This window comes from Phodopus roborovskii, unplaced genomic scaffold (genome assembly GCF_943737965.1).
Source record: "Phodopus roborovskii unplaced genomic scaffold, PHOROB, whole genome shotgun sequence".
NCBI lineage: Eukaryota > Metazoa > Chordata > Mammalia > Rodentia > Cricetidae > Phodopus > Phodopus roborovskii.
In genome coordinates, this window is record NW_026126461.1 from 12,605,150 (window position 1) to 12,618,821 (window position 13,672).

Here is a 13,672-nt window from a genome sequence, read left to right on the forward strand (position 1 = left end):
GAGTGAGTTCCAGGTCAGCCACACTTGTCACACAGAGAAAAACCTGTCCAGAAAAAAAGCAAACAAATGAAACAATAACAACAAAACAAAAAGACTGGCTAATTCAGGGACACAGAGACAATCATAATCCAATCTGGACACTCTCTGTATATGTAGCAAGTGTAAGGTTTTTGCTTTAGAAAACATAACTCTTCTGGCTTTGGAAGTTGCCTAGAGGGACAGAGCTAATAATGTCATCTGGAGATGAGAAAGCATCCTTTGAAGAGGTGAGGATGCATAAATGTCCCTGCTCTCTGTGTGCTCAGAAAACAAGCAAGCCACCACACCCACCCAATGTTCACAAGGGTGCCGAAGACTGAAACACACATCCTCACACTTGTTTAGAAAGTACTTCACCGATTCATCTCTTCCTTCTGTAGTACACAAGAACTTAGATGGAATCTTTCCTACTATTTCATAGCTGATGCCCCTGCACCCTTTTTCATGTTATCCAACCTTTGCTTCTGTTTCTTCATTCACCAGAGAGAAAGAGAGAGAGGGAGAGAGGCCAAAAAAGACTATCTCACAGTACCGTTTTAATGACCAAGCGCTCAGAACGGTACTCAAAACAGGGTGTGTGTTGTGTTTACTTCTAGTTATTGAACATGCTCTCCATGACAAACAGTATAAAACATGCCACGGGGCAGAAACATCTAGGAAGGATAAATCATAAATATTTAATGTCAGGAGTGATAAGTGCCTGAGGAAAAATAATAGCACGAGACAGTAAGAGTGTGGAGAGCGATAAAAAAAAAAAAAAGTGTTGTTTTTATATTTTTATTTAGCCTTTGTGATAAAGACATTTATGAACACACCTCTACGGGGAGTGACAGCAAGGGTCATGAGTGAGGCGGGGAGACTTTAAAGAACCAAAGCCCCAACACTGGGGCGTGCTGCCTACCTACAGGAAGTAGGGTAGAGTGCAGGAAGCAGGATGCACTGCAACAGGAGGAGGGGAGGACCCAAGGGGAAGATGGTTGGGGAGGAGAAATAAAACCCTGGAGCTGGCATGGTTCAGACAAGACCAAACAGGGCTGGGGCGTCACAGAGGAGCCTGTGGAACTATCAGAGGACACGGACTGCGGGGATAAGAGTAGGATTCAACACTACTCTCCACTCTGCATGGTCTTGCAGTCCACCCCCCCCCCAGTCGCCCGCTCAGCACCATGTTGGGCCCCTGCACAGATGTTATCGAAGCTGTAGACGTCAGATAAAAACTAGTAGCAGGAGGGTATTAGAGTTTCGACTGATTTCCGAAATCACTCACTTCAGCCACACCATTTTACAAATGTAGACTTAGAGCTCCAACGATCTTAGATGATTTACTCGAGTTCAAACAGCTCATTATAGCAACTGATGGGCTCGGCAATCACTGTTTTTATCCCCCCCCCCCCAACACACACACACATACAAAAGGCTGCCTTCAAATCAAATAGAAATATGGACTTAATGTCCTTATTTTAGTGATTTATCTTTTCTGGTATAGATATGAGAGCAGAAAAAGTTCTTCTAAATGTGTTCTCTAAAGGTTAATGTTTGTTGAGAAACATTTTTTAAGCTAGTTCTCTTTAATTTCTAAAATTGCTATTTCCTTATAGAAAGTGTTGACACTGGGACGCCAAGCTGTGGTCTTCTAACGTGTAGGGCCACATTCATAGCCATCGCTGTCATAGGATGTATTCAGGCTATGGGCAACAGGTTGAACATGCCCAGTACAAAGTCTACATAAATGACTATTACCTTAATCAACTGGCTGGCCGTTCTGAGAATCTGTTACTACGGATAGAAACTCCATTGACCTTTTTGTAGCCACTTTACAATGCCACTCTCTTATCAAGGGATTAAAAACTGTTGGTCAGACTCAGGAGCAGTTCCAATGTGTCACGACTCTGAGTTGCAGACTGTCCCCAAGAGAAGGGGCGGGGGGGCATTGACAAGTCCTCATTAGAGACAAATAAAGGAGCTGGAACATTGCAAGACACTTCATGTTGAAGGTAGATCAGACATCCACATGAGATACAGTCAACCGTTACATTTTCCTGATTTATGTAATGCAAAGAAGATGAAGGCGATGCTGATAAGAATTCTCTGGACCGTGTACTGTCTGAGTCTAGGTACCCCTGTTATCAAAGACCTGCCTTGCCTTACTGCCAATTCTGGGTCTAGCCTTCAGCCCCCTACCTCAGAGCTGAGCTTAGGCCTGAAGCAGGACAGATAGTAGGCTTTGGCCTTCTCCCTCTTCCTGGTTTTGGAGACATGAAAAGAGATGTTAGGAGACTTGGTCCCTTTGTCCTTGAAAGAACATTCTCTCACTTCTACTGCGGGGCTGTTAAGGTTGTTTCTGAGATGGGTGTAACAAGTGTGAAGGAAGAACTTTCCCAATCACGATGACCCTTACACACATCTTAGGAGAAGGGAAATTCAACCGAGGGTCAGTTCTCCCAAGAATCCCAGCTTTAATTATGAGCAGAGTACCCTGAATGTGCAGGGACGCCCATGTTAGCTCTGCCACTGCTCCCAACAGAGACGGCCAGGAGAAGCCTTTCACTGCAGAGAAGACAGGGAGGGACACCTTTGGGGGTTGGAAACATGGTTGAAAATTCCATTTAATTGAACACCAGGCCTCTGTGCCTCTTGTAAATGAACATCGCTTTGCTGCTTAATTTTGTGCTATTTTACCTTTCATTAAAAAAAGTAATTTAAGTTAAACTCAGCTGAACAGCAAAAAGCTCTTGATATTTTGAAGCATTTTGGAACAATTACTTTGACGGGAGCCCTTGACAGTTAAATGACTCCGTTAAATGAATGTTATAGAAGACACATAATGATTTTTAGTGAAATATTGAATTTAACCACAAATGAGGAAAAACCCAGTCCTAAGCACTACAGTATATGTGAATAACATCTTGCTTATGAACCTCAATGGATTCTATAATTTCTAATAACCATGCAATCAACTAGTTAGCCACTGAGTGTTTCCCATCTTGATGTTATCTCTGTGTTTCTGGTTTACACGTTTGTTAGTTTTTAAATCTGAGGAGTCAACAAGAAGATATCAGTTCTGGTAATAATCTCCCCCTTATAATACGGCAGCTTACAGTTGGGGGATTAATGAAATTAATGCTGCCCCACCACTGAATGCGTCCCCTTTCCTGCCCCCCCCCCCAGCTGACCAGGGTTCTCTCACCAAGAAGGAGCCTTTGGAGCTGTGACTGCCCTGCCTGAGGATGTGAGGGGTCACTGGGTGCCAGTGTTCCCTGTATCTGTGGGACTCAATCTTCCCTTTCCTATTTTACAGACTGAATGCGAGATAGTATCAAGGCTTTTTTTTTTTTTTTTACATGTTTTTCTCGTGACTAACAACAGAAGTATGTACTGAAATAATAAAACTGGTACTGTTCAATTTCCTCTTTAAAATCCAATTCCAATATAAGTGAGAGGGCCGTGGCGATGGTGAAATCTGACTGGCTGTAAAACTCTCTTTTCTGAAGGAGGACAGAAACTAGGAAGCTCAGTGGATCTGAAGGATGTGGGTGGAGACATTGGGAAGGGGAACTGAATCACCGAACCAGGAATGTTCTCTGTCTTGTCTGTCTGGCAAGCTGATGTGGGGGGAAAAAAAAAATGCCAGGCATACAGATGGTATCAGGTGGGTTTCCACAGCAGGAGCAACCACTCTTCATTCCTGATGCAGGTAAGCCTCAACCCCTGCTGGCCCTTGCATGCATCGCTACTCAGTCCCTGTCCTTACCAAGGACTGCCTCTTTACAAATCTGCCCCTCACTAAAAAGTACTGAACACCTTCATCTTGTACCTTCCAACATTTCAAGGCCAACATGAGCTCCCCAATAAAAGTACCATGAACGAGCGAGCACACAAGAGTTCACAATCTTCGGCCAACAGTGGACATGGAAAAGACTAGAGACTAGCAGCTAGGCTCTGAATATTCCACAGTAAACGTGTCCAGCTATGCACCAAGAGGCCTACAGCTGATACCATCTAGAACTCTGCTCCGCAGTGTGTGGCCCATAGGCCAGCCACGTGAACGCTACTTGGGAACTTGATGCACGCAAAATCTTAGGACCCACCTCACATCCACATCTGTATGACAAGGAGACCCTCGGGTGTCTCATGCATAGTGAAGTCTGAGAAGAGTTTCGGAATAATCTGTAACAGTATGACACCTGAGCATGCGATGCCGACACCTGAGCACTCGATGCCGCTTCGGATGGGATGGGGAGTAAAGCTGGCATTGTGACTAATGCAGGTCCACTGAGAACAGTCAGAATTCTCTCAGGCTAGTCACGCAATGCTCACAGGTGAATCACCAGTTCCCTAGGACTCTTCCTAGATACTCCCTCACACTTGCCGGTCTAAAGACACAGCTGCTCCTAATAATTGTCTCTCCTCCTCGGTGCAAAGCAAGTACTTTATCGTCAGCATGCTGACATTTGCAGGAGTTGTGGCTTTCTCCGATAAAAAATGTGGATGATTGAAAGGATATTGCTGACACCTGAATAAGAAATGCAATGACTCCAAGTTATGTAAATTTAATTATTTCCTTTAATTTTTTTTCAGGAATCTTTTTTTTTTTCTTTCCCCAAGCTTAAAAAAATAAATGAAAGAAAGAAAGAAAGAAAAAAGTCCTGGCAATTTTCATTTAAAAGAAATACAAGTCAGCAGTGGTTCACTGAACAGGCTGACACGCAATTTCATAGGGGAAGAAGTGGCGTGTCTTTAATCTAATTTGGGCTCTCAATTCCCAGCTAATGTATCTAGGGATCATGATGTACGCATTTACAAGGAGACATCTGTAATGCAAAGTCCATCTCTGCAATTCTGCAAAACACAGGTTAAAAAAAGAAAGAAAGAAAAAAAGAGCCCGTGTTTTGCAGCTGCCCCACAACATAATAAATGTCTATGTACTCACAGATGTAGAAATACTCTCGGCCTGGCCTGAATTCAAATCCTAGGGAAAAGGGAGTGAAGAGCTGGAATTTTTCTGAGAACTTCAGTGGTCCATTTGGAGAGTGAGGCCGGTTACATTCCCATCTCTTGAAGCCTTTGGAAGTGTGGTCGCAGGCACTGTAGCCATCAAAGTTCACCATGTAGAGGACATAGCGTTCAGTCTTATCTTCTGGGACGGAGTCCTCATAGTGAGGGCAGAAAACGTCCAGGTAGTCATTGATACAGACGTCAATGTGGTAGTCACCCCTCTGGAATCTGTCGGAAACAGAAGGAAAGGATAATTCATACAGAGAACATGTTTCTCCTTGGGGTCCACAGTGGGACACGTCATTAATTCTGGAGCTAAAGCAGTTAGCATGAAAAGTTCTTACTGAATGACATGATGATGTACAGCCTAATGTGAAATGTTACAAATCCATGTGCACAGGTGCCACTGTGTGAGCATGTTCACACACACACACACACACACACACACACAGCAAATACCACAAGCCTGTGTCGGTTCAGCTCTATAAAACTATAGCTTCTCTGTATTAATTAAAATCTTCCCCAATTAGCTGAAAAATATTTCACAGGATGCAGTGGTGAGAAGCAAGAATCATGGGTAAATCCTTCCCGGTCTACAATCATGGCAGGAAAGCTCATAAAAACACCTTTGTTTTTAGCCAGTGAGGAAATTCTTCCCTAAGCCCTCTGAAAGGTTCACCATAAAACCGTGTTACTGCTGAAATACAACACCCATAAAGGCCTATAATACTCAAGTCGGACAGTCAGTCTCACACGAACACTTCCTAGGGATGATGAGCTGGTCAATTCCATTTTTGGACATCTCTAAATGTTAGAGACTTTCTTCCTATATTGAGCATAAATCTGCTTCTGTGTAATTTCCACACACTGGTCCTGCTGCTGCTTCCCGGAGTTACAAAGGGCGAATCTAATTCCTCTTCCACACGGTAGTTCATAAACCATTCAGAGACGTCAGCTGTGTCTGTAGCCTCCTTTCTCCGCACATGAAAATCCCCACTCCTTTGGTTATCTCTGGGACGGTTCCCAGGCTCCTTCTCATTCTAAGAACCTTCTCATGTCTTCCGGTTTCCCAGTGAGTTCTTAAAATGTAGGACCCAAGCATAAATGAGACCCTCAGCACCATGGGACTCCTGTTCAGCCCAGAAAGAAAGGAACCTCTTTTATTCTCAATGCTAAATAGTCTCTGTTTCTGAGACACGCCGCTGTTCAAAAAGAAAGCGGGGGAACTCCTCACTGAGTGAGTAGACCTGGCTTTAAAAATGGTATGTGATGAGTGGAAGTCATAATCCACCCAGGGTCTCCATTTTCTTTCGCATAGGATAGCAATGAGAATCCATCTTGGTTGCCTCCCATGGCTCCTCAAGTCTCAGACGAGGGAGCTTAGAAAGAGTATCTTGAGTCTGGAAAGGGCCGACTCAGAACACAAGGGGAAGTTACCAGAACATTCACAGTCCAGTTAGGAGCCTCAGATATACAAGCAATGCCTACAGAGCCACGGGTATTTACTTCTTTGGAGTTTGCAATGGTCCTCAGTTTACCTTTTCTTCACCACTTGCAGACAACGGTTTGTGTCAAGATGTAAGAAAGATTTCTGGACATCAAGGTAACACCGCCGCTAAACGTCGAGATAAAAGGTGCCGGGCTATGAATCACCAGTACTCAAGAGTAGCCTGACAGTTTTGGATGAGAGCCAGATGAGAACTGCAACAGAAGGCGATGCCCAGATGCACTTTATACTATTATATTATTATTATAGATTTTAAAGACATTCAAGGGGGGGAGTTTTCCCTTCCCTAAGTGTCACTCATGCTAGCCTGACTAGCATTTGAAAGTGCTCAAATTAAAAAAAAAAAAAACAAAACTGTTGTTACCTGGATTAATTCTGCTGTTCTTTCATTCTATAATTCTTTTATTCTACAGTAAAAAGTTACATTGTCACTTTTCATTGGAACCTGAGGCTTAGTTCATCTTCCCCGTTTTTTCTCTGTTTATGTCGCTAAAATTTTAATGTAGCAATGGAATTGGAAACCCATTGAACACTGGGATCTGTGATCTCTCTGGTGATACTGTACTCTCATGTGGGGTAAGTGAACTACTGAGGTGCCTATTTAAACTTTTAAAGATGTGATTGTTCTAGCAAGTAATATTCTATCAACTGCTTAAGATGATAATCTATCACTCACTTTTCAGATCATTGTTTCTTTGTTTGTTTGTTTGTTTGTTTTTTTTTTTTTTGAGATTTTAGACATGGTGTAATGTAGCAGAGGCCATGATTGAACTTGTTTTGTTGCCAAGAGTGGCCTTGGGCTCCAAAACATCTTGTATCTATCTCTTAAGTGATAGGATTATAGGCCTGTTTGTTTTGTTTCAAACCTTTTATTAGCACATTTGTTTATTAACTGAAATCCATGAAAGGTATTATATAATGTGCTTAGGTATGAAAGAAAAAATAGGACTAGATATTCAAATTTTATACCAACCCCCCTTTCTGGGTACAGAGTGGTCATGGCCTCCTTACTGTGAAGGAACACACAAGCATGACCAATATTATTGAGTACAGAACATTCACTGTTGTTATATCCATTCAAAGACAAAGAAACAGATTATGGAGTCAAGCGATGTGGCCAGTATTCAAAGCTAGTAAAATGCTCAAGGAAGCTGAAACCAAAGCAGTCTGACCCCAGAGCTACCACTCTTGACTTACATCCCCTAATAGATTTAATGGCTAGCATCAAGTCCGCAGGTCAGCTTCATACTCCCCAGAGGGACAATCCTCCTTCTCCGTGAGGTTTCAGTTCTCTTTCCCACTTAATGATATAGCAAGCATCTCTGTGTGTTCTACATATACGACACACATATACTATGAAATACTCAAAACAATTCCACTGTTAGGAATATACCAAAAAGATGTACATCCTTACAAGGACATCTGTTCAACTATGTTCATAGCAGTATTATTTATAATAGCCAGAACCTGGAAGCAACCTAAATGCCCCTCAACTGAAGAACGGATGGAGAAAATGTGGTACATTTACACAATGGAGTACTATTCAGCAGAAAAAAAATACTGGAATCTTGAAATTTGAGGGCAAAGAAACCATCCTGAGTGAGGTAACCCAGTCACAAAAAGACAAACAGGGTATGTACTCACTCATGTATGGATTTGAGACATAGAGCAAAGGACCACCAGTCTATAATCCACACCACCAGAAGAGCTAGGAAACAAGGAGGACCCTAAGAGAGACATACATGGTCCCCCGGAGAAAAGGAAAGGGACAAGATCTCCAGAGCAAATTGGGAGCATGGGGGAGGGAAGAGGGAGTTAGAAGGAAGAGGAGGGGAGAAGAGTATGGGAGAGGAAGGCATAAGGAGGCAGGGAGATTGAGTCGGGGAAAGAATAGAGGAGAGCAAGAAAAGAGATACCATAATAGAGGGAGCCATTATAGGTTTAAAGAGAAATCTAGCACTAGGGAAATGTCTAGAGATCTACCAGGAAGACCCCAACTAACAATCTAAGCAATAGTGGAGAGGCTAACTTAAATGCCCTTCTCTGATAATGAGATTGATGGCTATCTTATATGCTATCCTAGAGCCTTCATCTAGTTAGTAGTTGATGGAAACAGAAGCAGACACCCACAGCTAAACACTGAGCTTAACTGGAATTCAATTGCAGAGAGGGAGGAGTGATGAGCAAAGGGGAGAAGACCAAGCTGGATAAACATCTCACATGCATAGAAAGATGGTCCCTGTTTCTCACTGGAATACATGGCCGGTCACATCAATGTTCCACACAACATACAATAACATGTACACTTTTATGGCAAAATATATTTTATACATCTATGAAAATCTGGCAATAGGCTGCTTGAGGATTGATGTCACCTATAGTACCAAAGTTCCATTTTATTATTAAGAATAAAACTCAGCACAAACATTAAGCCTCTGTAATCATCACCCATGCCCAGAGTGACTCGTAAATTTGGTGGGAAAGATGGAGGCCACTTGACAAGTTAATGGAAAGGCACATTCTGAACCTTTTAAAGATAACTTGTGGCGATGTGAGCAGAGAAGGAGGGAGGAGAGGTGGGAAGCATGCCCCTCAATGCGGGGAAGTGCACGTGTCTCAAAGCATTTGCCCGGCGATGTTCCGTCATATTGCTAAACGTCGTCTTGATTATTAATTCACAACCATTGTTAATATCTCCTCCCTTAGTTAACCTGTGCAGTGGAAGTGAACCAGGACTAGAATCTCAAAACTCAGATCAAATGTAGACAAGAGATGGCCATTGTCTTTTCATTTAGTTCTCAATAATGTGCCCTCAACGTCTTCCCGAGACATAAACTAAAATATCATTTTACAACATCCTTTCGCTTGAACCATAACATCTCTCCTAACTACTTTATTTTCCACTCTGGGTCACTGAAAAACGGAACGCGTAGTCCTTGAGTGCTGGGGTTCCTTATCAGTGGCGTTCTTAACTTAATCCTGTCCTTTGGTGACTCTTTGTTAGAGCAGATAGACAGCACCCGGCTGTCTTTGTCAGCGAATGGGTTTTCATGTCACGGGTTTCCTCCTCTACCATATGACCCCATGGTATCGGTACTCACAGCTAGAGAGGACAAACAACAAAAAGATGCAAGCGGAAGCTTGGGTCCCACTACCCAGTGCAACGGGAACACAACCATCCCCTCGCCATTTCCTCCTGTCTCCTTCCTCCTCTCCTTCCATCCTCCTTTGCTAAAGCCAACACACACTTCATTTTAGTAGCTGGAGAAGGAAGGGGATGGGTGCATCTTTAAAACAATCTAAATTGGCCTTTAGCATATGCTGCTGGCACAGCAGAGAGCATGCTTCCAGGGAAATACATAGTGAGGTATTTTATCAAGCAGCTCCTGAGTGAAGAGGCTTCACTCCATAAATACAGCAACGGCATCTCTGGGAGTCGACAGAGCCATTAGAAGTTAGGAAGCTCGGGGGCACTTTTACTTCCCCTGCGGGCAATGTCTTAAAGGGCTCAACAATGAAAATGTTACTTCTCCCCAATCGGAGAGCTGATTACTACATTTGAAATATATCTTACTATGTCAAGAGGTGATTGTCTTAACATTCCTATTTGAGCAGGACTCTGCCGTCCCTCGTTTAATTACCAGACAACCTAATGTATTACATCCTGGGACCGAAATGCAAAGAGAAGACCTGACATATGACCAAAGATGGAGCAAATTTATCAGCTCGGGTTCTTCCCAAATTTTAAACTTAAGTCTAGAGTGAATGTGTCTCGGCACCACGGTCTCTCAATCCCACTAGTTTTGATGTGAAGTCTAATTACAGAATGAGATGTGTCTGTCAGCCGGAAGAATTTCTCATTTGTCCCGAGAGGACCCACTGGGCCCTGGTAGAGACGTGGGCTTCAGTTTGTAAGTGTGCTTCTGTGCAATGGGCAGGGAAGCAGGCGTGCTACACCACATGCTTCCGCCCGGCTCCTTCTGCTTGCTCTCTCGGCGCAGAATGCAAGCCTTATGATCTCTACCCTAAATCTGAAGATGTTCTTTTTTTGTTTGGTTTTGTTTTCTTGCAGAGGTTAAAGCAGGAGATATAAACAGCAAGTGGAAGTTGGCACAGATAAATGGTAGCAGTATCAATCACCAAGGGCTGGACAAATATTTGTTTTGCTAATTTTAAACTCCATCCTCCACCTCCCTCGCTAAAACAGGAGCATCTTGGGACGCATTGACCATTGAGAGGGCTCCCAGAGTGTGAGGTGTGGGTGGTTTCAGTGCAGCCAGAGCAGCTGAGGCTGATGATGTCCTGTCTACCTCTTCCAGGCTCTCCAGCAACTCAGCATCAACTATTATTCCTAGACCAGTGGACACTCACAGCCTGGAGGCGGAAACTCGCTTCCATATGCATTTCGGAGATGTTCCTTCTCCTCCTTTTACAGATGAAACGCAGTCCAGTATATGCTATACACATGCAGCGCACACACTGATAGCTGCTACTCTATTACGTACTTTTTCATCCGGTGAAGTGTGAGATACGGATGGACTATTTACTACACAGATTGAAGTGCTATGCTGATCCGTTCATGAAAATTCCAAACAGAATTCATTGACTTGCAGGTCTGCACCACAGCAGCTCTCATTGGCTGTTGGTAACAGTGATAAGACATACTAATATTTTTTGACTGGATGCACAGAAGTCATCAGTAGAATAGTATGCTAACTTGCAACTTCGGTCTTTCTCTGTACTACGTGTGTGCACTCCAGTGCCCCGTATCCAATATTAATTATCCACACCAAATGAGGAGATAAGAATCTTAAGCAGCTCCCGCTTGTTGCTATTCTAGTATTAGGCACGCTAGTCTTAATGGCTTTTTTAAAAAAAACTGTATGTACTGTGAGGAGTGGCACCTGCCTCAAACACAAGGCCCACAAAATGGCCTGTGTTCTAACTCATTGGGAGCTTGTTGTATTAGCTTGACAGAGGGGCTCCAAAGGAACAAAGCGTTAAATTGGCAGAGCCTAAACAACTCTTTTCTCTAGGAAGGGACTGGGTATTTTGGGTGACAATCTAATTGCTTTTAAGCCCCCAATGAAGCCTGGGGCATGGAGTAAGAGTGAGTGCACGCCAGCAGGTCCAGTCAGCCTACTTAACAAGCACAGCCCTAACGAGACCAACACATCACAGATCATGTCAAACAGTTTTCAAAAGGGGATCTCCAAACAAAAATAAAGAATTAACATCTGGCAATCAGTGTGGTCCCAACATGGGTCACTTCTACGAAGCAGAACAGGCTGTTTCTCACTGTCTGCCAGCCAGAAGCTTCCAACAAAGCTAGGCAGCAGGCTCTAAGCCATCTGGAATTTTAGGGCCCCTTAAGTACATGGGGCAGAGACCCTGCCACAAATATACAAACTGAGCAGGAAAAGAATCGCCAAGTAGGTTATGCAGCCAATGTCTCAGGGACAAATTGAACAAACTGATTCCAATCAGGGGATGCGGGAGTCCACCAAACCAATGAGCCACCTGCCAAACTGCTCACTTCTAAATATACCACTTTATCCCTGGTGGTGGTGGGGGGTAGGTATCTGGCAGAATTCCAGGCCATTCTTCATTTCAAAAGTAATATTAACAAAGAGTAATTATAAGCCTCTACTTTCTTCGACTCAAGTAGAGCTTTGTGGAAGATACCAACTCCATATTGTATGATATGACAGTCACTTTTTGAAAGTTATCTCCCAGGGTCCCAGAATTATCTCTAGACCTTTCAACAACTGGGTTTTCCAGGACCCATGTGGAATTAATCTATATTAATTTACTGGTAAACAAACAGAACACAATAGGCCAGGAGAAAGGAAATATGCATGTATGCCAAGTAATAACCACGGCAGTATCGCCTGACAGAAGTTTCAGTTTGTAAGGTAGAAATCAGTGCTATTGCAATACAAGATGGCACACAAGAGGCAGCCAGGTTCATCGGCTACTTAGGACCTTTTAAGCAGCTGGATCAAAATCTGACTGGGAGCAAGGTTAAGAAGTGAAAGGAAATGGAATCTGGGAAACTGGATGTTCACTATAGTCATAAGAAGTGTCAAATTCATGCAAAGAAAATGGGTAGATTCAGGGCGAAAGCAGGGCATGTCTGTAGGCATCGTATCCACCATGTCCTTGAAGTTGCTGGAGCATCTATTGTCTCAGTCACCCTAGGACCTAACCCCAATACCTTTACTTTTATGGGTAGCCAAAGAAAGGACATTTCAGTCAAATAATACATTCAAGAAATGTAAACCATGTAATAATCTTATGGATTCTGGATCCCTGTATCAAATTTTCAGGAGAGTTTCATGCTGTGGTAAACAAAGGTCAAGATCATGAAACAAAATAATGGTGGGCTGCGAGACAGGAAGTGACAATCAGGACTGTTGTTCAAGCAATGGTAGAAAATTATGCCTAGCCGAGTAGACAACTTAAGCACCTAGGGCAGAATGGAAGTTTCTCTCTTGTCATTAAGTCCTCTATTCAATTACCATTTATCGGGGTAATTAAACACTGGAAAGTGATGCCAAGCTAATTGTTAGATTATGATAATTACATGTCTTTGCTATGCTACAGCTGATCAAAATAAGATGTGGTCCCGTGCTCCGAGCTGAAGCAGCTCTGTAATCGCAGACTTTCCTACAGCACCGGGCCGTTTATTACTAATTCATTACAAATCAGGCGGAGAAGCTTATTATTTGTAATGTTGCCCCCCCCCCACTCAGGTCTCCTGGAACAAGGCTCCCAAAAGGTTGAGCACAAACTGCCACCTCTCATTGGCCCATTTCCATCCCAATTACACAGCTGAGCAGCACTGGGTGCCTCCATTTGAGAGGGTTCAGCAGCCTGCCTCACAAAACCCTGCAGCCAGCCGCCTATCACAGTGGCAGAAACACCCAAGACTCCTTTCAGGCTCTGCCAACCACTGTTCTGTTCTGAGCTATGTCCCCCGGCAACCAGAAGCTGGCAATGCAGAGGCTCCTCGGGTCTGGAGGCTCCCGTCTGCTCAGGTCAGGACCAAAGCAGGCAGGCAGGGTTTTGCTGCAGTGGGGAGATGTGGAGAATACCAACTGCCCGGCATCCATCCCGTCTCTCTGCTGC

The 13,672-nt window shown here is 43.5% G+C and overlaps 1 protein-coding gene across 2 annotated transcripts in view; it reads right to left on the reverse strand.

Annotated features, from left to right (window-relative positions):
- Positions 1-13,672, reverse strand: part of Efna5 (ephrin A5) — a 271,208-nt gene that overhangs the window by 38,922 nt on the left and 218,614 nt on the right. For both annotated transcript variants that reach the window (XM_051190876.1, XM_051190875.1), the window contains exon 2: positions 4,970-5,262. In XM_051190876.1, coding sequence (XP_051046833.1) covers positions 4,970-5,262 — 293 coding nt within the window. The remainder of the gene's footprint in view (positions 1-4,969; positions 5,263-13,672) is intronic.